The sequence below is a fragment of the Nannospalax galili genome, unplaced genomic scaffold, assembly GCF_000622305.1.
Source record: "Nannospalax galili isolate Female #2095 unplaced genomic scaffold, S.galili_v1.0 scaffold210, whole genome shotgun sequence".
In the NCBI taxonomy this organism is placed as follows: domain Eukaryota; kingdom Metazoa; phylum Chordata; class Mammalia; order Rodentia; family Spalacidae; genus Nannospalax; species Nannospalax galili.
The window spans coordinates 2538883-2563256 of NW_008329365.1; the positions used below are offsets into that span (position 1 = coordinate 2538883).

Genomic DNA, 24374 nt, shown 5'->3' on the forward strand with positions numbered 1-24374 from the left:
ATGTAGTTACATTCTCATGCATTGTCATAGCATTTAGAACTTATGGACTTAGTGAGGCCCTGTCTATAAATAAACGAATAAAAACTAAAAAATAAGCCAGGTGTGGTGGTACATTCCTTTAGTAGAACTCACGGACTGACTTTTTCTTATCCTTGTTTCAGGCTTAGCTGTCTAATAGTTTTCAGCCAGGGATAGCATCTTCCCTCCTTCCCAGAGTTTGGAAATGTAGAGGGAATTTTGATTAACCTAAGGACTAAAGTGCCGCTAGCATTCCAATTCCTAGGGTTTAGAGGTGTTATATGTCTTGCAGTATGTGGATAGTCCAATATCAGAATGAGTTGTCCAGCTCAAAATTAACATTAGAATCACCAATTACTGCTATGTAAGCTTACTTGATAAACCTCTGTACTAGGATAGGGTGTCTGTTTTGTATTGCTGTAACAGAATACATGAAATGGAACAACTTATAAAAGAGGTTTATTATGGCTCATGGTTTCTGAAAGCTGTGAAGTTTTAAGTCTGGGTGGCCATATTTGTTGAAGATGTCATCCTGTCGTAAGAAAAAAAAGCAAACAGTCAAGCAAACATGTACAGAAGAGAGAAAGATCAGGTGCTTTGTAACAGCCCAACTTAGTAATGGCTGATCCGTTCTTCTGGGAACTCCAAGATGAGATTCTTCTCAGTGACCTTAATGCTTCTTAAAGGCCTCACCATGTTGATGCTGTTAAATTGGCAGTTAAATTTCATGAGAGTTTGAGTAGAGAAAAACCACATCCAAACCATACTACAGAAATTGGCCGACCTTTCTTATGAAAGGTTCAGGTATTAAATATTTAGACCTCGTTTATCTTATGGTCTCTGATTCATCTACTTAACTCTGCTACCTTTTGGGGTTTGTGGGCAGCTATTAGATAACATTTATAAAGGAAAAGGCATGACTTTTTTTTCTTTTTTTTTCTTTTTTTTGGTCTTTTTCAGACAGGGTCTCCCTGTAGCCCCAGCTGTCCTGGAACTCACTATGTAGACCAGGCTGGCCTTGAACTCAGAGATCTACCCCCCTCTGCCTCCCGAGTGCTGGGATTAAAGGCGTGTGCCACCATGGCAGTTGACTGTTTTAGCAAAGCCTTATTTATAAAACTAAAACCGATAGAGGCCATGGAATGAAGTTTTCTGACCCTCCCCCCCAGATAAGAGAAAACATGATCGTATATGCCAGTATTTGAGGAAGTCACAGCCTGTGTTACAGACACATAGGATTTCTCACATCATGTCTGGCTTTTCAGAGACACTTTATAGTTACATTCTTGCATTTGATTATGTAGGTTTTTGGTGGTGTCTTGAGATTGCAACAGAGGAAAGTCTTAGTGGAAGGATTTTCCAAAGTGCAAACATTTGTATATTTTCTGAATTAGGAAGTTTAAAAATTTTAATTAAAACAAACTTTGGTTATCAGAATTTTCTTTTACTTTGTTTCAAAAAAATAAAATAACTTAGAAGATGATTTAGAAATATTGAAAAGTGAATTTTAAAAAAAGAACATATAAATATAAAATCTAATTTCTGTATTCAATTTCATATTTGGTTTGAGTGGGATTCTAGGAATATGGCTATGCTATGTCATAGTTTTGTTTTTTTTTTATAACCAAAACAGACAGAAGCTGGATAACAAATACAAAAATGTGGATAAAATTTGACTATAAAGTTACAAAAATACAGGGGCTGGAGAGATCACTCAGAGGTTAAGAACACTGGCTGTTCTTGCAGAAGACCTGGGTTCGAATCCCAGCACCCACATGGCAGCTAACAACTGTCAGTAACTCCAGTCCTGGGGGATCTGACAGATTCTTCTGTCCTCCGCGGGCATTGCATAACACAGGTGCACTTACCTACATGCAGGCAATACATACATACACATAAAAATAAATAAAATATATTTTTTAAAAAATTACAAAAATGCAATACAGATAAGGACGAGCCATCAATAGCCACAAGTCCTCCGTGGCATCACAGTCTATACAAAGAGTAAGCAGAGAGAGTTAGTAGTATCTCAGAGGACTTGAAAGTAGGGAAGCTCAGAAAGAGCCTGAGGGATGTGGCCTATTTTAAGAGTGGCAGGCAAAATGGGGGCAAGAGTAGTTGCTCACTGCAGTATATGTGGCAAGTACAGTGTGTCATGGTAAGGATGGAAGGAATAAAAGCAGTTTAATACCAGTGAACTCTTTCAAAATGGTGTTGCCAGAGTTCTTACCCTAAACAGGGTATTATATTGAATAGAAGTAAATGGCATACGAGAATGGATTAGAAACTGAGCAAGACAGGGAAAGTGGAACAGGGAGAGAGGAGGGGAAGGAAAGAGAAGTGTCTAGGAAGTGTGGGGAGGGGAACAGGAGTTCTCAAAAACCAAGCTGTCATGTTTTTGAATATTATACAAAACAAGGGGAATATATTTTGTGAAGTTAGAAAATTACCTTGAATTCTTTTAAAGTTAAGGAAAAGTAATTTCATATAGAATTGGAAATGTATCAAGATAAAATGCCATTTAAAGTTATTGCAAAGGAAAAAAGAACAAGAAACAGAATCCTTATATACAAAGCATTCCAGAAAAACTTCACCACAGAAGGCAAACTTTTGTTTAAATATGTCCCCAAAGTTAGTGAGAAACCAGTGTAGTATGTAAAAGAAAATGTAAGATTAGAATAGTTCTGAAATAAGATGGTAAAACCCAAGAAGGAATTATAAATAAAAGAAAAAAATTTTCAAGTTGACAGTAGTTTGCTGCTTGCTAGCTAACCTTGGGCTCATGGGATTTAGTCACTCCAGAGTAGCCAAGAACCCCTCCTGTCATCTGCTGCTTGAAATCATTTGCTGAGCTTGCAAGTGTTGTCTGTCTTGTGTGCTTCTCTGTGCTTAGGTTTACTTACAAGTCCTATTGTTTTTCTGATTCTTCCTGGTTACACTAGTCAGGTCTTTTGGCCTGTGGTAGTTTTCCACAGCTTTTTGTACCTTGGGTTTGTGCCTTTTCGCAGGGCTTTGTTGTGAATATTATTGAGGGGTTTTGGAATACTTGCGTACTTCTGTTTTTATGTAGAGTATTGATGATTTTCAGTAGCTGTCCTACCTCCATGGATGTCATCTTCTTAGCTGTCCTAACAAGCTTACTATAGTGTGGAGAAATTCCCTTCCAATGTGAGGTTCAAGGCAGTGTTTGCCGGTATTCCTGTGGTGGTTGTTGTAGGATTTATTACTCAGGTGGGCAGTTCTAAGAGGGGTCAGGGCTGTCCAGAAACAAAAACCAAGCAAGAGTATGAAAATGCTTTGTATAGAGTAAACCTAAATGGTGTAGAATTTGAAAGAAGTATCTGAAAGGTTCACTGAATCTGAAAGAGGTAACAAGGGAGTCCTTGCACATGGGGCTTATTGATGAGGGTAAATATTCTTAGTAAGCTGCAGAAAATGACAGAGGCAAGAAATGAAGCTCAGCGGTCGTTAGCACTAAACTCAAAGGGCAGTGAGGTTGAGTCAGTTTGTCCTGTGGGCTCCCTGGTTGAGATCTACTTTGTAAGCTCTGGTTATTGTGGCATGCTACTGAAGAGCCTGGGCTTTGTCCTTCCTGATGCCATTTGGGGCTTTTTTGTTTTTTTTTTTGTCTTTTTGAGACAGGGTCTCCCTGTAGCCCCAGCTGGCCTGGACTCACTGTGTAAACCAGTCTAGCCTTGAAATCACAGAATCCACCTGCCTCTGCCTCCTAAGTGCTGGAATCAAAGGCATGTGCCACCACATCCAGCCAATTTTAGGCCTGTTTTTTTTTGTTTTTGTTTTTGGTTTTTTGAGACAGCATCTCCCTGTAGCCCCAGCTGAGCCGCTTGTGTTTTAAGGGAGGAAAGTAAAGAGCTAGCTTTCTTGGTCAGAAGTCGAAGACTGTATATTGTTATTTCTACTCTCAGGAGCAGACTGTCATGGGCTAAACAGATCAGTAACTTTCCCTTAGAGTCTCTTAAGTTCTGCTTTTCATTGAGCTCGGTTAGCCACATACTTTTCATTAAAAACATTTAGTTTTATCAAACATTCACTTGGCGTTTAATAAGCACACTAATTTTTTTTTTTTGCATTATAACTTCGATTCTATTTTCACCCTTTATTTGGAATACAGGGAAACATTAGTTTCAGACTTTTAAGAATAAACATGATGATAAAGTGTTGAAAATAAGTATGACCGGAATTCTGAGAGTAAGTAGTTTTCCAGTTTAGGGAGTAGGAAAGAGAAAGGGTATAAGATCATCTCCAAAGGAGATGAGCCACCAAAGAGTTTGGCTGCAACTCTCTAAGAGCAGGTAGTATGATCCTGGGCAACCATCCATGATCTTCATCACAGCAAATCAGAATCTCCAATTGTTCAAAGTAATTGTAGGTACACGAGAGAAAGCAACTCCAGACTGACTTACTAATTGATTTGGATGACTATGAAATGTCCCCCATTCCTGAGGTGGCAAAACCTCAGAGTGACTATTGATGCAAGGAGCCTTTCGTGTGCTCCCAGTTGTTACATAGTGCATAGAGGCTGGCAAGTGTCAGTCCTGCCAGACCACCTCGTGCCACTCCTCAAAGACCACCTGTACATTTATACAACATGCCCGTCATGGTTCTGGCTGCTACTGTGTTGAGGTCATCTTCTGCACCTCGTGTTTTCTCAATGATAACACCAAATGCACTATAGAGCAAAGCCAGAGAACCTAGAATATTAGCCCAAAGTGCCCCTTGCCTAGTCACCATATTCAAAATCTGCACATTTCTTGGTTTGGACCAGGCCATGTTCAGGGTTTCCTTCAATCCTAGCCAAAGACCATTCATTGCCCCAAATGCAGCCCCAGTCATGCAACATCCTCCAGTGGTAAAGAAGGCTAGTTCGAATCTGCCCTCGGTTTTATGCTCCAGTTGGTAAAATAAACTCCTCAGTATCCTGAACGAGATATCGTGGATCCACGTTTAAATACGGAGACAGGGGATTCATACCGGTTAGTGGGACGCCAGCCAGATTGGCGTGCAGGCACGCGCTCTGAAGAAGCCAGCTAAGCTGCCCTGTGGTCTTGTTGCCACTTACCCCGCCGCTCTCCATGACGACTGCCTCGAGCTTCCTACCGCCACCTCAGGTTGGTTGGGGTTGTGTAACTCGGCCGTGGCACCCACGGCAACAGCGTGTTTCCACTGCCACCTTCACACGCGGACCTTCCAGGAGCTGGCTTCAAGCTCACTAATTTTTGTGTATTGTGGGAGATCCTGGAAATATAAATAAACCAAAATCTCTGCTCTCTAAAAGATTATCACTTTGAGTTGTTGAATAAATTAACTGTTGTAGAGTAGTCCACTGTTACATGAGCATAGAGGAAGAATAACTTAATGTTCAGGGGAAACGATTAAGGAAGATTATGAAAATGGAATAGTATTTGGCTTATTAAATGTCACTCTAGTATTTACTGACTCTTAATAAGTGTTGACTTTGGGCTGGAGAGATGGCTCAGTGGTTAAGAACACTGCCTGTTCTTGCAGAAGACCCGGGTTCGAATCCAAGAACCCACATAGCAGCTGACAACTGTCCTTAACTCCAGTTTCCAGGAATCTGACAGCCTCTTCTGTCCTCCAAGGGCATTGCACGACATGGGTGCATGTACCTACATGCAGGCCAGCACACACGTACACATAAAAATAATATTTTTAAAAAAAGTGTTGACTTCAAAAGTATTTATTTGAAAACTGCTATTTAAAAGATTCATGTTGTAAAGTATTACCTTTATAATAGAAATATGAAAATGCATACCAATAAATTGAGGAATATTTATGAAGTGTTACTAAGCATGGAATGTCCAAGGAATATCTTTTGCATATGTAATTATTTAATCTTCATGGTAACTCAGCAAGGATAAATTATTATCTTCCACTTACAGATGAGGAAAATGAATCTTACAGAAATGATGTAAGTGGTGTCAGGAGGACTTAAAACAGTTTTCTGGTTTCTCTAGCAGTGTGTCTTCTCTAGCAGTATATGAAAAGTGTAGAGCTTTTAGAGAGAGATTTTGCTTTCCTTATCTGATTATTTTCTTGGGTTTAGTTAATTAGCATGAATTTAAACTTTTCAGTTAAAGATAAACGAAGGAATTTAAAAAGCTTCCCCCCAAAAATTTTTCTTAAAGGTTTTATTATAGAATTTGCCATTTTTTTAGGGTGTTGATGAAGTGCCAGGTAACTTGGTTTTTAATGTTCTTTATTTTCCATTTATATTGCTAATCTATTTTTGCCATCATCTCAGAACCCTTTGTGTCTTACCATAATCTAATTTGGAAGATTTGAGTGTAAAATATACCGATAAGTGTAAAATACACTGTTTAAAATAGGACTTAAATATGATACTACGTTTATAAATAAAATAGTCACTTTATTTACTAAAAAGTAGAAGAAAATACCAGGCGGGCGTCGTGGTGCACGCCTTTAATCCCAGCACTCAGGAGGCAGAGGCAGGCGGGGCTTTTTGGGGTCGAAGAAAGCTGGGGGGACAAGGAGGACCTGTCTCCAAAAAACAAAAAAAAAAAAAAAAAAAAAGGCAGGTAGAAGAAAACACCTTAGGAATGGGTGTTAGGAGAATTCTTTTTGGAAAATGAGAGGAAAAAGTAATCTGCTAAGAAAGAGAAATTAAGGAAAAAGAAAGGAGAAAATTGGTGATAAAGGTCAACAGTACATATGAAGTTCTAAAGTGGAAATCCATTATCTTAAAAACTTGTAATTCTGCCGGGTGTGGTGGCGCACGCCTTTAATCCCAGCACTTGGGAGGCAGAGGCAGGCGGATCTCTGAGTTCGAGGCCAGCCTGGTCTACAGAGGCCCAGGACAGCTGGGGCTCCAGGGAGACCCTGTCTCAAAAAGACCCCCCCCCCAAAAAAAACCCAAAGACAAAAAAACCTTATGATTCTTTAATATAAAATTTGGCTTGAATTTATGACGTTAGGCTATGACTAGTTCATGTATGATAATGTACACTAGTTTTGCTTAGATAAACATTGTTACTTGAATTTAATGTAGATGTTTGTGATCATGAAGTAATCCTCTGAACCTAAAAACTGAATGATCTTCTGTACCATACTTGAAGCTATTTCTCTTTAGCAGTTTATGGCTCCCTCTGCTTCCTAGGCTGGGATATTGGGAAACCCATATTTATGAAACTATCAAAGCATTTATTTTGTTGAATGTTAGCTTGACAAAAAGTGTGATTTATTCATTATTCTAGAACATTTAATAATTGTGGAAGTCTGTGATGTTCTGCAAAGTACCATACCTCAAGTACTAGATCTCTTTACATTTCTTTTTGTACAGGATATATTGCTTATGAGATTCTAGTTTTGCTGTGAACATATTCTGTCAGTGCAGGACTTTGTTAGGCTGCCTGAATTGTAAAGTTAAATAATAGTACAGAAAAGGAAAAAAGGTGAGACGGTCATTTTCTGCAGCAAGACTGAGGTTTGCCTTTTTAGCATCATGTACATGTTTTCACTTGCAGTTACAAAAATCGTAAGGAACGATTGCAAAAAAATAGACTGTCTGTTCTTCCACATCAAGAAGGGTTAAATCTTTTGCTACTTTAAATCTACTTCCCAGTGCCAACTGAAACTGCTGGGATTTTTCTCATTATTTACTTTTTCCTGATGTCATGAGTTATGTGAAGGATAGAAAACGAGAAAGGGACAGACAGCAGTGTACACACTTGGCCCACTGCCAAGGCAGGGACCATTCGGAAGTGTTTGGTTAAGGTTCTTAGACAACTTGGAAACATTTCAGTTTGTCTTGAATTGTTTTTCATAAATGTATTTGACCTAAAGATGCGTATCCCTCAGTATCTGTGTATGTTAATGCAAGCTAATCATTTTAAATCATGAGTGATGATGTTATGATAATAGATAATATAAAAAGAAGTTTAAGTTTTTCTTTTTGTGTTAATAGACAGGCAGTGGTTAAAGGTTCCCTTCCACATCCTTTTGCCTTAACGTTATTTGAGGACACACTGTACTGGACTGACTGGAATACACACTCCATTTTGGCGTGCAACAAGTATACTGGCGAGGGTCTGCGTGAAATCCATTCTAACATCTTCTCTCCCATGGATATACATGCCTTCAGCCAGCAGAGGCAGCCAAATGGTAAGTGATCTGGTTTTTTAAATTACAGGTTGGAACGGCTCTGCAGCACTCCCATGTCTGGCTTTTGTGAGGTCAGGAGGAGGAAGGACATATCCAAAGGCAGTAGAAGGGAATAAAAGAGGAAAAGTGTTCGACATAATTCAGGTTAAACAACAGCCTGTAAATCCTTGGTGGCCTGATTGCCCTGACCACATAATACCTGCCTTTTATTTGGGACCTGGTTAATGGAAATGGAGAACAGAGAGATGAATTGGAAATTGAGACAACTCATTGCTAAGTTTCTACATAAATGAGTTTCTTGTTCATGTTATTTGTGTTTAAATGTGTTCATGTGAATGTGTTCAAAATACACCATTAAAAGGAAGCCTCTTAATCTAGCTGATGAATTTCAAAACCTAAGTTTGCCAAATAAACTACCTGATGAAACATTTCTGTGCGTACTTCTCTTTTTATATATTTTCCTTTTTCACTTTGCTCCTGTTTTTGGTTACCCTTTACAATGACCTGGGCTGTGTATGCTGACAGTGACCCCTTGTAAGACAGGAATGGAATTGGGTTTTAAAGGAATATGAGAATGTTAAATGTTTGACACTTGTGTGTAAATAAATGTCTGGCATATGTCTCAGTGTATTTCAGATTGTTTTCCATAGCCAAAAGTGAAGATTATTTGGATCCTATGTTGCTTTGTATTAGTTTTTTTCCATTTTGGGGAGATAATCAAATACTGAATGTGCTACATGAAGTCTGACGACCTTGAACCCATAAAAACATTTTAAAATACATGTGTTGCTCTTCTGTAAAACAAGAAAATGTTTAGCCACATGAATGACTGCCCCCCCCCATACATAGCCCTCAGGAGAAAAACTTCCCTTTTTAAATGGCACAGTTGATCCTTTGTTTTACTAGTTTGAGAGTTTGCATTTATTTTTGATGTTACACTGTTTTATCTTTATGTCTTATATTCTGTTGGTCTACATTTTATGCTTATTTTTCCATGAATATTATTTGGTTACATTCATTTCTACAATGTGTACAAAGGTGGCAGTTTATCTGTCCCCTCCTCTCCCCTCTTCTTTCCCTCTTTCTCTTCTCCTGCCTGCCCTGCCCTCATCATTTTGTTTTGCATTTATTGAGGCTAAGTGGTATATGCACTAGACAACTGCTCAGATTACTAAACTACAGCCTAGCCTTTTCAAATCAATAACCACAAGAACCAGGATCCTAGGGCTGGAGAGATGGTTTAGTGATTGAGAGAGCTTGCAGCTCTTGCAGAGGTCCCAGGTTTAGTTTCCAGCATTCACAGCATCTCACAACTTCCTGTAATTCCAGCTCCAGGAGATCTGGTGCCCTCTGGCCTCCATGGGCTTGCAAGTGGTGTGCATAAACTCATACAGGCGCACACATAAAAATTTAAAAACATTTATTTTATTTTAAATATTTTATTATTTTTATTCCATGTGTATGAATGTATTGCTTGCATGTATGTGAGTGCACCCTGCATGTATGTGTTGCGCAGTGCCGCTGAGGTCAGAAGAGGGCTTCCAATTGCCCTGGAACTGGAGTTAAGGATGGTTTGTAGCCACCATGTGGGTGCTGGGAATCGAACCTGGGTTGTCTGCAAGAGCAGTTAGTGCTCTTAACTGTAGAGCCATCTCTCCAGCCCCTATTTTTATTTTTTAAAATATTTATTTTTATTCTACCTGTCTGAGTGTATTGCTTGCATGTATGTGTGTTTGCCCATGTCATGCAGTGCCAGTGGCGGTCAGAAGAGGGTGTTGGATCTCCTGGAACTGGAGTTATGGACTCTTGTTAGCTGCCATGTGGGTACTGGGAATCAAACCATGTAAGAGCAGCCAGTGCTCTTAACAGCTATCTCTAGCCCCCTAAATCTTAAAAATCAGGATCCCAGCCCAGTGCAGTGGCACAAACCTTTAATCCCAGGACTCAGGAGGCAGAGGCAGGAGGATCTCTGTGAGTTCGAGGCCAGCCTGGTCTACATAGTTCCAGGTCAGCTGGGGCTACAGGGAGATCCTGTCTCAAAAAGACCTGAAATTAAAAAAAAAAAAAAAAAATCAGGATCCCAGGTAGTTCACACTGACCTCCAGCTCACTGTGTAGCTGAGACTGATGTAGAACTTCTGTCTTTCCTTCCTCTGCCACCCCCTCCCACCTCATGCTGGGTTGCAGATGTGTGCCACCATGCCCAGATACCTGTTTTTCAATTTTCCCTCTTTCAATCCATTGTACTTCTCTATTTTGTGTTGCTTTCGAAGGTAGGACTTTTCAACATTTGAACTGCTTTTCCTGGCTTTCAGAACCACTGCCACTGTCTTTGTGTTCCTGCAGCGTTGGTTCCTGTTAGTTAGCATAAACCTTAGTCTCTACTTAGTGTTCCCCTTACTGTCTAACAGTGTCTGCTCTCTTGGCTTTTCCTTCTATGTTTTTACCATACCTGAAATGTTCTGAATGTTCTGCCCTCCAGGGTGTCCTGTGTGCTCCATGAAGAGAGACTTCATATTTTAAACATTAAGATTGATTTTCTACCTGTCCTCTTACAGTCTGAAATGTACAAAATAGTGTCTAGCTTTCTTGGGTCTCCCCCTGCCCCCACTTTTACAGTTTGTTAATTTTCACTCACTGGTGAGATTGTAAGCTTTCTCAGGGCAAGGAGTTTGTGCCTTTCTTCTTGGTTATTTCTCTTTGGATTGAAAATGCTAAGTAGGTTTTCACTAATTAATTCCTTTCCTTACAGATGGTTTGGTAGTCAAGCACCTGGATGACATTTGGTAATAATTTTGGTTTATCACAGTTGCTCATGTTATGGTTGTTAACCTTTGTGTACCTAGAGTGAGTGAGGTCATCCATAGTCATTGGTATTAATCAGTGTGATTTATATTTGACAGCTACAAATCCATGTGGAATTGATAATGGTGGTTGTTCCCATTTGTGTTTGATGTCTCCAGTCAAGCCTTTTTATCAGTGTGCTTGCCCAACTGGGGTCAGACTCCTGGAGAATGGAAAAACCTGTAAAGATGGTAAGATGATGATATTATCCAAGAAGAAAAAGGATGATGGGAATGATTGGATTCTTTATCATTCTTTCATCTTTCTATAGTAAATGGCTGTAGTTTCCAGTGCTTTGGGAGACTAGTCACTCAAATAGCTCCATAGCAGGGATGTTTTATGTTTTATGGCACCTTTTAAATTTTACTTTATGGGTTTAGTATTTTAAGTAACACGCTGTTTTGAAAGAAAAAAAGTAGTATTTTTATTTATCAAATTTCATAGCCACTGAAGTCACAATCGATCTTTCAGGAGTCTCTTATCTCATAATAGGTAACACTTGGGGAATCGTTCATTAAACTTTAAGCTATATCTTTATGATATATGATATCATATATCTATATGATATATATATATCATGGGATAGATAATTTTTTTTCTGGTGATTGAAGGATATTTTTGATTGCTTTTTAATGACAAAAAAGTACCTTCAGAAGAAAAATTCCTTGATGTACTGTTAAAAATAACTTCTTTTTTATTTAACTGCCACACTCTGCCTTTTCTCCTTACTCTTAATTCCCTATAGAGAGGGCATGTTGGCGAAGTCACTAACTTAGGACATGTCAAGGGACTTCTGGTTTGGAAGAACACCAGTTCTTCTCTTTTTCTTCTTAATGAGAATGTTATTCTTCATTCTTACCCCTATGGATCACCATCTGGTTCTCTAGCAACCAGCAAAACCTGGTAAGAAAATTGTTATATTTAGCAGTGGCTTCTTTATCTGACTCTGAGAAGCAGAAGCCTTTATTATTTCAGAGTGTGTGAGAGAGCTCCTGGCAAGGAGGTCAGAGTCAGTGAGGTGGAATTGAGTCTGCTTAGTGGATGTTTGTTATGACTTGGCATTGATAAATTGTCTGCATAGTCAAAGGTGAAGCTGGCTGACTCTTGTCAGATGGTTTCCATGGCAAACAGTGATTTGGTTTCAATTTAAACAAAAGGTTTTTGTAACATTGCTTTTTTGTTTAAAAATGTATCCTTACTTTTAAAAAGAGGATTTATTTTCGCAATAGAGGTTTATCTTCTCCCTTATAGTAGAATAAATACACGTTTAATCAGTTTTGAGTTTCACATATTCATTTGGCAACTAGTAGCCTTAATTTAACTCTTGTTTTGATCACCTTGCTCAAATTAATTGCCCTATGACTTTGTTTGCAAAGTTTTGATGGGCTCCTTTTGGCAGTTAGCTGGGGCAGTGAGCTATGCAGAATTATTTCTACTTTGTGCCTGCTGTTGCAGTTTGGGTTGTATTTTCTCCAGTTTGAGTTCATTTATCATTAGTCCAAGTCAGGCAGCTGATGATGAAGGCGTCCCTCCTCCTCTTAGCGTCCGCACCTTAGATTCCAGAGGCATACTTGGAGCTTTTGTAGAAGGCCGAATTTTCTTTTAGACATATTTTTTGTAGTTAGGATTTTTTTTTCCCTTGCTCTTTCAGCTGTCAGTTTGCATATTATTTTATTAGCATTTTAGATGATTGTTTTGCTGATGATTTACTTGAACATTAAAAATAAAAACAAAGATTAGAGCTTAATATCTTCATTTTTTAGGTATGTTTTCATTGAATCCTAGTTTGGGTTAAAAACATTCTGAAGTAAGTTTGATGTATAAGTCACTGAAATAAAAAAATTGGTCTTTATTTTAATAATAAATTAATTGATATTTATTGAATAGTTTCATGTTTAGTACCCTCCTGAGTTTTACATCTATTTGCACCCTTTTAATTTTGCAGCAACCATAAGGTAGTTAGATGGAACTAGTGTTTAGTATTTTGCCTCAGTTACTTGAACTGAGGTTTATTGGCTCCACAACTCTTTTTTTTTTTTTGTTGTTGTTGTTGTTTGTTTTTGTTTTTGGATTTTTTTGGTCTTTTTCAGACAGACTCTCCCTGTAGCTTCAGCTGGCCTAGAACTCCTCTCTGTTCAAGACCAGCTGGCCTTGAACTTACAGAGATCCTCCTGCCTCTACCTCCTGCGCTGGGATCAAAGTCATGTGCCACCACGCCCAGCTGAATCCACAACTCTTGTTCTTAACCCCTGTTACACCTCTCTGGTTCCTCTCCCCATGTTGCTGTTTCCTTCTAACATTCTTCTGTTTCAGAGTACAATCTTTATTTTTAATAAATTTACTGAGTTGTACAACCATCATTATAATCCAGTTTTACAACATTCCCATCAACTACATTCTTGTCCTACATTTTTTTCCTCAGACCTGTGTGCGTGGGTGTGTATGCGTGCATACATGCTCATTTGCATGTGTCTGAACCATGTATAGTTGCACGTGAAGGTCAGAGAACAGCCTCAGGTTGAATTCCCCAGGTACCATCCACTGTTTGGTGTTGTGTCGTGTCGTGTCATGTGGCAAGGTCTCTTGCCCAGAATTTGCCAAGTAGGTTAAACTGGCTGGCCAGTGAGTCCCAGGAATCTGCCTGTCTCATCTTACCCAGTGCTGGGGATTCTAGTGCGTACTGGCACACTTGGCTTTTTTTTTTTTTTTTTTTTTTTTTTTAATTTTTTTTTAAAAAAGGGTCTCCCTGTAGCCCCAGCTGTCCTGGAACTATGTAGACCAGACTGGCATTGAACTCACAGAGATCCGCCTGCCTCTGCCTCCCAAGTGCTGGGATTAAAGGCGTGCACCACCACGCCCGGCTACACTTGGCTTTTTAAAGTGTGGGTTCAAGGGGTCAAACTCAGGTCCCTGTGTTTATAAGACAAGGACCTTACTGACTAAGCTATTTCTCCACCTCCATTCTTAGACCTTTTAAAGCATACTTCTTAAACAAAGGATCTGTATCCTACAGATTTGCCTCCTCCATGAATACTTAGCTATTAGGTCTAAAGTGATACCGATTACCTTTATGTAACTCTCTTATCCAGGGGCTGTTTAGTAAATGAAAGCAGGTGGATCAAAACTTGCTTTGGAGAGATTAGCTGTTATAGAGCTCGAGTGAACTCTTCTATTTTACTGTAACACTTTACATTTCTACTCTAAAAAGAGTTGGTATCACCAGGCATGGAACCCCCTTTAGTCCCAGCACTTGGGAGAAGCAAGTGGATCTCTGTGAGTTCAAGGCCAGCCTGGGGCTTCAGGGAGACCCTGTCTCAAAAAGACCAAAAAAAAAAAAAAAAAAGAGTTTGTATATTTTTTTATACTCAGTTTTCAATTCTTAAAGAATTTTTGCATTCTTTAGAGTGAGTAATTTTTGCCTATGGTTTTCAAATGATTGCTGATTTTTTTTTTTTTCCCTCCTTCGTTTTAGGTGCCACTGAACTATTGCTTTTAGCCCGACGGACAGACTTGAGGCGCATTTCTCTGGACACACCAGATTTTACAGACATTGTCCTGCAGTTAGAAGACATCCGGCATGCCATTGCCATAGACTACGATCCTGTGGAAGGCTATATCTACTGGACTGATGATGAAGTGAGGGCCATCCGCCGTTCCTTTATAGATGGATCTGGGAGTCAGTTTGTGGTCACTGCTCAGATTGCTCATCCTGATGGTATTGCTGTTGACTGGGTTGCACGAAATCTGTACTGGACAGACACTGGCACTGATCGGATAGAAGTGACAAGGCTCAATGGAACCATGAGGAAGATCTTGATTTCAGAGGACTTAGAGGAACCCCGGGCTATTGTGTTAGATCCTATGGTTGGGTAAGAAGCTCTGTTGATAGTAAATCTCTCTTTGCTTCAGGTACCTGGAAATATCAACTCGATAAGAACTGCATGAAGTCTGTTAGTTTTCAATAAACAGCTCTCTAATAACTGCCTTATTTTTAGAATATAGTGGTTAGGATAAAAATCTCAAAGAATTGCCAGATTTTTTTTCCCCCCTGACTATCTTATTTTTTCTTTCTAAACCAAGTTAGACTTGGTTTGGGTGTGGTCTGCAGATCTTGCTCAGATTGCATCATGGCCATGAAAAATGTGGGAAAAAAAATTATTTTCAGAACCTTCCCCCTCCAGAAGATTTGATTTTATCCCAGTTCAATACTTATAGTGAGAATATATCTTACTTTATAGTTCCTTGGTACATTAATGACTCAGATTCCAAAACTTTAGGAGCAGCTTTATTCTGTGTTGCACTGTAGTCCAGAGAAATAACACCTTTCTTAATACTCCCCAGTGTTATTTTACTCTGAGATTTATTCTGAGGGCTGATGTAGTGACAAATATTATGCCTCAGTGTATACCAGTATCTTAGAGTCACTTAAACATCCAGGAGCCTCAAGAATCACTTAACACTATAGGAAGAATTAGTTATTTGGGGAATTCAATTTGTTGTCTATTTCTACTAGGGTAACTTTTGTGCTGGAGATGACAAGCCATCAAGCAAAAAGTGTGATAGTTCATGAGAAGAAGCACAAAGTAGTACGAAAAATATAAGTAGCAATGGAATCTCATTATTGGGAAGCATTTTTCAGGATCTATTCCAAAAACCAGTTTGATATGAAAATGGCCTACATGCTTATATACTGCTATGCTAAATGTTAGAAACATACTCTGTAAAAGTTTAAGTCCTCTCTTTTTCTTCCCATTGACGGGTGGTAACAATATGGGGGGGGTGCCTCGATTTTTATTACCTATTTTTAGCTCATTTTTTAATATGCTTCTATAGGTATATGTATTGGACTGACTGGGGAGAAATCCCGAAAATTGAACGAGCTGCTCTGGATGGTTCTGACCGAGTGGTACTGGTTAATACTTCTCTTGGTTGGCCAAATGGTTTAGCCTTGGATTATGATGAAGGCACAATATACTGGGGAGATGCCAAAACAGACAAAATTGAGGTTTGTTTCTTGTTTTGTTTTTTAATTTTAAAACCAGTTTTATAATGGTTTCTGGTCAGTCTTAGTTTGGCGCACATATTCGTGCCTCTTAACTATTGTCTGGGATTCCAGAGTATTAGTTCCAGAAATTTTACCCTAAGGATAACGGATTGGCTTCCATCTAATCTTAGGATTTCTGAGTTTTATTGGTATAAGAAATGGATAGCTATTTATTTCTAGTCCTAACAAGCTTACATAAATGATTTTCCTCATTTTGGATAAAGCTGCTGCCTGAATTTCCTAGAACCAGTTTCTGTGAAACAAAATTATAGAAGATATATACTGGAAGACAGACCTAAGTCAGGGAAACAAAGCCTATATGCATATATAACTTTAGTTGTTATTGATGTTGGAGTTGGGTGCATATATTAAATATTAAGGTGGTTATGTGCAAATAAAATTTTTGGTTTTTTATTTAAAAATTATTTTATGTGAGATTGTTGTGCCTGCATATATGTAAGTGTATCCATGCATACAATGCCCTTGGAGGCCAGAAGAGGGTGTCAGATTTCCCTGGAACTGGAGTTATGAATAGTGGTGAGTTGCCATGTGGGTGCTGGGAACCGATCTTGGGTCCCCTGAAAAAGCAACCAGTGCTCTTAACTGCTGTGCCATCTCTCCAGTCCCTGTTTGTTTTTTGAAACAGGGTCTTTCTGTGTAGACCAGGATGGCCTTATATCCATGGTTCTCTTGTCTCAGTCTCCCAAGTGCTGCAATTGCAGGCATATGCCACCATGCTTTATTAGAAACAATTTTTAAATTGATTTATAGCCTGCATAGGAGAAAGGTTAATTAGCCAAATCTTATATAAAGAAAAAACATTTACCAAGAATTAAGAATTACCAATAGGATTAAGTTTGTGCAAATAGAATTATGGTGAAAATGATCAGTGGCAAATACTTTATCAGAATGTTTTGTAATGATATATCCTTGATAATGAGTAGGAAGTAGACTATGCTAGAGGTTCCCCTCTTTAAGACAGTTGGGATCGCACTTGGCCTTTGGCTTCTCACAGAAGGAATGGTTTTGAAGAACTCACAGAGCCCCTGCACATGTCTAATGGATAGAAAATTGGGACTATAGAGCAGTTATTTTAGAAAGGTAATTCTGAGGAGTCCAGGAATGCTCCAGGAATAATAAATTAAAGGGCCTTTCTTGCAGAGTGGAAACTTGGAATAGAAGAAGCCCATTAATAGTCCATCAGGCCCCAGTACTGAAAATGGCATCTTTTTTTCTTACAGCTGGTTTCCATTAACAGAAAGTTTTGTATGGCCTAACTGTGTAACATTTTTCCCTGTTATTAGAGTTTCAGTGTCCCTCCTTCTTTAAATCCAAGTTAGTGTTTGAATCTTTAGTAGCTGAAGGGGAGTACTAATGAGACAGAGGTGATAGATTCATGTTTCAAACATGAATTTGCTAGCTTCAGTTGAGTCTGGTAAAGGTACATTGCCCACAGAATCCCAGCCCCTTCACAGTTATGTGCTGTCGATCAACCATGGGCCCTATAAGAACACAGGGATGCAACTGGTCTTAAGAGAACAGCTAAAAGCCCAAGTATCCTAGAAGAATGTTTTCTGTTGAAATTTGACATGAAGGGAAAAGGGCTTGATTTACACAGAAAAGATTCTGTGTTTGGTTTTGTCTTTTTTAGCTTACTGTGACCAGTTGATTGCTTCCTACTGGAAGTATCTCAATTCTTATTTTTCCCCACTTTGGGTATATTTATTAATTTAGACACAGACGTTTACTCAAAGTCACAAAGAGTTAAGGAGGTATTCAGATAGAATAAGTACATGGATTGATAGAATTTGTTACATATACAGTGATATCATCTCCCCCTTTTATCCTTCCCTGAGTGGTACCAGCATTCTTAAACCTAGTTTTTATTTTGTTTTGTTTTGTGTTTATTTATTTTTTCACTGTTGGGTTCAGATGAAAGCCTTTGTGCTTGTTAAGTAAGCTCTCTACCATTGAACTACACTCCCACCCAAACCTGCCCTGTAAGTCTGACTTCATTCTAGATTTCTGGCACATAATTTCTAGTTGTTCTTTGTTTCTCTCTCTCTCTCTCTCTCTCTCTCTCTCTCTCTCACTCACACACACACACACACACACAGTAAAAAGGTGGGTAGGTGGGAGGGAGAGAGATTGAGAATCTGTCCTCCTTTTGACATTGGTAAACTTACTTTTAGCAAATTATCCAGAGACTTCCCCTATTCTTTCTTCTGGAGATTCTGATGTGCTTTCAAAAGTTGAACATCAATGCCTTTGCCATTTTCTTTTCATAGTCACATCTAGAAAATGGAGAACAGGTATTACTTTATCTCCCTCGCCCTTCCTTCCTCCCTCCCGAAAAAAAAAAAAAGGTGTCAGCTAAGCATGGCAACAAGAGAAATGGCATTACACCTACATTTCACCCAGCATACCCTAGTGTCAGTAACTAGGAAATGGCAACCCATGTGTGTGTGTGTGTGTGTGTGTGTGTGTGTTTGTGTGTGTGTGTGTGTGTCCATGTGTCCATGTCCCACACCACTATGCATGGCTTATTTATTCCTTTCTTAGGTTAATGTGAAGAACTGCTTATAGATGACAAACTGAGGAAAGACCACAGCTCTTTGAGGAGAAAACCTGTTCTTTTCTGTCCTGAGACTAGTGGTGATATGGAATCATCCCCCCCCTCCCCGCCAGCATTTTTATCTCCATTTACTTGAGAGTATCCATGTCCCACACCACTATGCATGGCTTATTTATTCCTTTCTTAGGTTAATGTGAAGAACTGCTTATAGATGACAAACTGAGGAAAGACCACAGCTCTTTGAGGAGAAAACCTGTTCTTTTCTGTCCTGAGACTAGTGGTGATATGGAATCATCCCCCCCCTCCCCGCCAGCATTTTTATCTCCATTTACTTGAGAGTAGGCAGATAACATTAAACCTGAGAATGTTAGGGAAAATACATACTTTCAAAATGCTTCTTTTTTCCAAAAAGTTGATCCGCTTGGCTCTGTTATGTAGCACCTACTTCTGGGCACACATCTGACCCTAGCCTGGGTGACATGCTCCCTCCCAACCCTGACCTCTGACTCTAGTCTGGGTGACATGCTTCCTTCCACCCGTCCTCTAAGAAAGCTTCCCAGCTTTCTCAAGCCTAGGTGTGGAAGCTGCTGGGGACTGTAAGGGAATATCAAGTTAATGGTTGGAGTCGCCCTGTTATCTTCTGGAAGATTCAGTCTTTGGGGGATCAGATTGTCTTATATATATTTACAGTTTGAGAAGAAAAGATAATTATCTAGTAAATATATTAAGTGGCAGAACAAGTTCTTGTGTTTGAGTGGAGGACAGGAAGAACTCCTTCATGTAGGCCTTCCTCCCTCAGTAGGGTCCTGAAATCAGCTACTCCCTCTTTTTGTTGAAGTGACTGTGTTGAGTTGACTCCAAGGATTGAGAGAGGTAAGGAAGAATAATTGGGAAACCCTGGTTTTAGACTAGATTTTTTTTTCCCCCATAGTTGGAGAAAGGAAGACTAGATCCCCGAGACTTAAAATCATCTAGAAATAGGGACAGGACACAGGACATTGCTAATAATGTCACACTTTTAAAAAAGACAGTGGCCCTAGCTGCCTCTTACATACAAAAATGTGTAGGTGAGGCTATGTCTGCTTCCTCAGCTCATCAGCTGATTGTGGCCACTTACCTGTAGGTGGTGGTTACAAGGTACAAGCTGGTTCTTGCTTTCCTCCTCCTCCTCCATAACATTGAAGTGCTTTTATTGTCTTTATGAACAGACTTTCTGTGGTGTTTGAAATGTGTTACTGTGCTCTCCAGTTTTTGCTATAGTATGCCAGGGCTTCTTGTATCAGCAGAAATAACAATTTCAGTTTTTGTAGTAAGAGAAATATCAAGAGTCTTTATTTCTCTTTTTTATGACCTTGCAGCTACCAGAACAGTGTTGGCAACATTCACATCTTGGTCAGGTGTCATTGCCTCAAGCATGGGCTGCACTAAGGACCCACAGTACTGCTTACCAACAGCAAAAATGTGCCACTGATTGCTTAAACTCTAAAGCTTTCCCTGGCATGATAGAAAATTAAGAAAGTTCTGTTAACTTCATTTTTCTGTTTTGGGGACTGGATCTCTTCATTGTTCAGTCTTGCCTCAAACTCCTGATTATCCTTCGTTGGTCTCCTTAGTGCCAGGGGATTACAGGTGTGCGTCACTTACCTTGTATTGTTGAGGATGCTTTTCTCATTGTATGCTCATTTAGCTGATTGAAAAAAATCATGTTTGAATCATTCTTTTATCAAAATGATAATGCTATTGTAACTAAATTTTCCTCAGAGTTTGCTTCCACTGCTTTGATTTGGCCCTCGCCCACTGTTGAGCTTCTGACAGCTTAGGAACGCTTGGTAGTTAGAGGTAAAAAGATGTTCTTGTCTTCAACAGTGAGTAGATTTGTTTCAAATCTCTTAGTAAGTTCTTTTACTTTGAGAATACAATACCCATAGGCAGTTTTGTCCAGATCTAATTATACCTGGCACAGTTTTGTTGGGAAGACAGAAACAGAGATTATTAGAACCAAGCAGTTTTGAATAAAGAGGTATTATTGTCTATGATGTGTGTTGAAAACTTGGCAGTTGGTGAATGTTCTGTTTCATATTCTGACTCTGAAATTGCTGGGCTACATTTTCCTCTGATGACAACGTCCTCTATTTTATCAATACCCTAATAAGGAAATTTATTTCCCAAGTGTTCAGATTTCTTTTTAAAGGAATTTCTTTGTCTGGCATTTTTAGCCTGAGTATTGTGAAAGTCTGTCAGTAATACACAAGGACCTGTCTGTGGTGCTTTTCCTTACTGTTTGTTTCTAAGATTCTTAAGAAATGTTAACAATACAGCAATCTTTTGTTAAGATAAAGCTCTTCTGATTATATATGGCCAGTGTCAGCAGTACTTCCTTTTGAACCGTTGCCAGTTTATAACATTCAGTGTACCTTAAAATCAATTATACTTTGTTTGAGAACTCAGATAGTGAATTTAAATTCTCTAATCTTTACCCATTTGTAGTATTTTACTATGCTATCTGTATGTGAATGCATTTTCCCCACATCTTCATGACATCTGATCACAGAATGATTGATAAAGCTCTCATTAGATTCCTTAAATGGTTTTGTTTTACTCTGTCATTTTGTATCTTTTGGGAACATCTCATGACAATAAATTTGGAAACTCCTGTTGGAAGCTAGAAACATTACCTAACTTGTTATAGCCCACAAAGGCCAGAGCAGTCCATCAGCCACTTGTGTGCTGTTGTTTCATCATGCAAGTGGTCTGGTTCTCAGGGTGTTCTAACAGAGGTTTGATGACAGGTGTAATCACGCTCCCCTGAACTTCCACAACAAACCCTGCAGCCTCACTGTGCAAGATGCTTCACTCCAATTAGGAGTTTGGATAGTTTCATCCATAAAATTTGAGGACAGTGTGATTCATGTTGGTACTTTAGTAACCAAGTTTTGAACTTGCTCTTAAACCATTTTTTTTTTAAAGTTCTGCTGTTTTGCCTTTTCATCTTGTGTTTAATACAAAACCACTTAGTACACGCAAAGATATTTTTAGTTTAAATTCTATTATTTTAAAAAATACTTTATTCCAAGTCTGTGACTATAAGTCAGTGGTATATAACGTTGTTTGCCTAGCACATTCAAGGCCATGGACTTGATACCTAGTGCCGCTAAAAAAAATTTTTGTGAGGGGGAGTTTTGTTTAACTGAACAAGGGTACTGATTTTAACATCTTACTGTCTTGAAAAGGCAGAGTCAGCCTCTTAACAATTTCTGTCAGTGTCTAGTTGTAAGGAGTAGTGTTCTCAAAATCTTTATTAAAACATTACTTAATATTGGGCCCTTTCCTTGGGTTTTTATTTTAGTTTTTATATTTAAGTAGGTGACCTTAGATAATTCATAGAATTGTTGATGTTTGTATTTTGGCTAGTAAAACCACTTGAACCAGATGTTTTTAAGATTATTTTTAGTTGTAACATTTCTGATGTTTATTTTATCAACTATATCTCTTAGGGCGTGGTGGCGCATGCCTTTAATCTGAGCACTTGGGAGGCAGAGGCAGGCGGATCTTTGTGAGTTCTAGGCCAGCTTGGTCTACATAGTTCCAGGACAGCTGGGGCTACAGGGAAACCCTGTCTCAAAAAGATCAAAAAAAAAAAAAAAAGAAAGAAAGAAAGATAATCTACTTTGCCTTGGGAGAATTACTAAAAGGAAATTTAGATTGCAGATGGGATTATTTTTTTTTTTTTTTTTGTGTGTGTGTGTGTGTGTGTGTGTGTGTGTGTGTGTGTGTGTGCGTGCAATCAGTCACTATTGCATAAAGAAAACTTGCTTGTCGGGCATTCAGCTCTTCAGTAACTTAATTTTACTGAAAGAATCCTGCTAAGCTATCCATTTAGGTTTTATGCTGTCCTATTGTGTGACTTTTCATGGGGAGATATGAACATTGTCAGTTCATTCCAGATAGGAGACCAGTGACAGACTAAGAAAATTATTCTTTCCAAGTCTAGCATGGTAAACCAATGAACTTAATTAGAGCCCCTTAGAAGAGCATTGATAAGGAGTTACCTAAAGGAGTATGGGATAACTTACAGACAATCGAAGAAGTGTTGTCCTCCCCCATGATTGTTATTCACTTATATATTCTTGAGTACCTTGTCGACTTCATGAGCCCCTCATTGGCTGCCTTGTGAGCCTCCCTTCTTTTGTAAGGGGATGTTAATGAGCCCAATCCTCTGAGGGTCTCCTGTGGGTGATCATAGCTGCTCTGACTTCAAGACTGCAGCTGTCATGTCATGCCCTGAAACAGAGTTCCATGACTCCTGTGTACAGCCTGCTCCATTACTGGCAGGCACAGTGGCTTTAAATAGACCTTTAACACTGTGCTTGCCAAATCATTTTTTTTAACTAATAGAGTCCTTCTAAAATACTGTTTTTCAGTCTGAAGATGACTACTTTAGATGCGGGAGCCTACTGTAGTTTTAAAGGGTCATAGATACTTAGAAGGATTGGAAAGATTAGGAGTCTAAGTTAAGGCCACAGTTTGGGAACTTTTTGAGGCATTTGCTAAACATTAATAGCTGTGTAAGTTTTAGCTTCTTTCAATTTAAAATGTCAGTTTTTAAGTTTCTTTTTAACTTAAAATTGTTGAGAATTTCATACATGCATATTGATCAAATCCCTGCCCACTCCCTTCCCTCCAGCTCCTCCCATTTTGAGGGGTTGGAGAGATAGCTCAGCAGTTAAGAGCACTGGCTGTCATTCCAGAGAACCTGGGTTCAATTCCCAGCACCCACAATGCAGCTAACAATTGTCCATAGCTCAATTCTTGGAAATCTGATGCCCTCTTCTGGCCTTTGTGAGCATTGCACACATGGGTACACTTACATAAATGCAGGTAAAACATCTCATACATGTAAAATAAAAAAATAAATAGTATTTGGTGCTGGAGAGATGGCTTAGTGGTTAAGAGCACTGGCTGTTTTTGCAGAGGACTCAAGTTCAATTCCCAGCACCCACATGTTGGCTAACAACCGTCTGTAACAACGGTCCATTTCCAGGGGATCTGATATCCTCTTCTGACGTCCGTGGGCATTGAATGACACCGTTATACCTATCTACATACAAGCAATACACTCATACACATAAAATAAAAATAATAGTTTTTAAAAGATTTGGTTTCTATTTTGAAAAGTTTGCTATTATGAAAAAAGAATTCTTCACTCCCCGTTCCCCCCCCCACACACACACTTTAAGTGTGGTCTATAATAGAATAATTTAGACCTGTTAAGAATGCAAAAATGGAGGCCTGAAGGGCTGGGAATGTAGCTTAAGGGTAGAATGCTTGCCTAGAATGTGTGAGGCCCTGGCATCAATTGCCAGGAACACACTACAACCACCAGAAAATAATGCGAGCCTATAATTTACCTGGTAAATATTTTTTGGACTGACTCAGATGACTTGACTGCATGTATGTGACTGCACCCGTGTCATGCAGTGCCTGCAGAGGCCAGAAGAAGGCATCAGATCCCCTGGAACTGGTTGTGAGCTGCTTTTTGGCTGCTGGGAACTGAACCTGGGTCCTCTGCAAGAGCAGCCAGTACTCTTAACTACTGAGCCATCTCTTTAGCCCCAGATGACTTGGCTTTTACAGTAGATGAAGATTTAAAATAACTGCTTCTGTGCTTAGCTAGTATGTTATTCTTAGAGTATGGAAATGAGTCGTCTGTGCCTCACACATTTTACTAGCTTGT

The 24374-nt window shown here is 39.1% G+C and overlaps 1 protein-coding gene and 1 pseudogene across 1 annotated transcript in view; one reads left to right on the forward strand and one right to left on the reverse strand.

Annotated features, from left to right (window-relative positions):
- Positions 1–24374, forward strand: part of Lrp6 (LDL receptor related protein 6) — a 171573-nt gene that overhangs the window by 80313 nt on the left and 66886 nt on the right. Inside the window, exons 4-7 of the mRNA XM_008837612.2 lie at positions 7982–8178; positions 11081–11212; positions 14494–14890; positions 15855–16026. Of these exons, the coding sequence (XP_008835834.1) occupies positions 7982–8178; positions 11081–11212; positions 14494–14890; positions 15855–16026 (898 nt within the window). The remainder of the gene's footprint in view (positions 1–7981; positions 8179–11080; positions 11213–14493; positions 14891–15854; positions 16027–24374) is intronic.
- Positions 4495–5217, reverse strand: LOC103737761 (annotated as a pseudogene).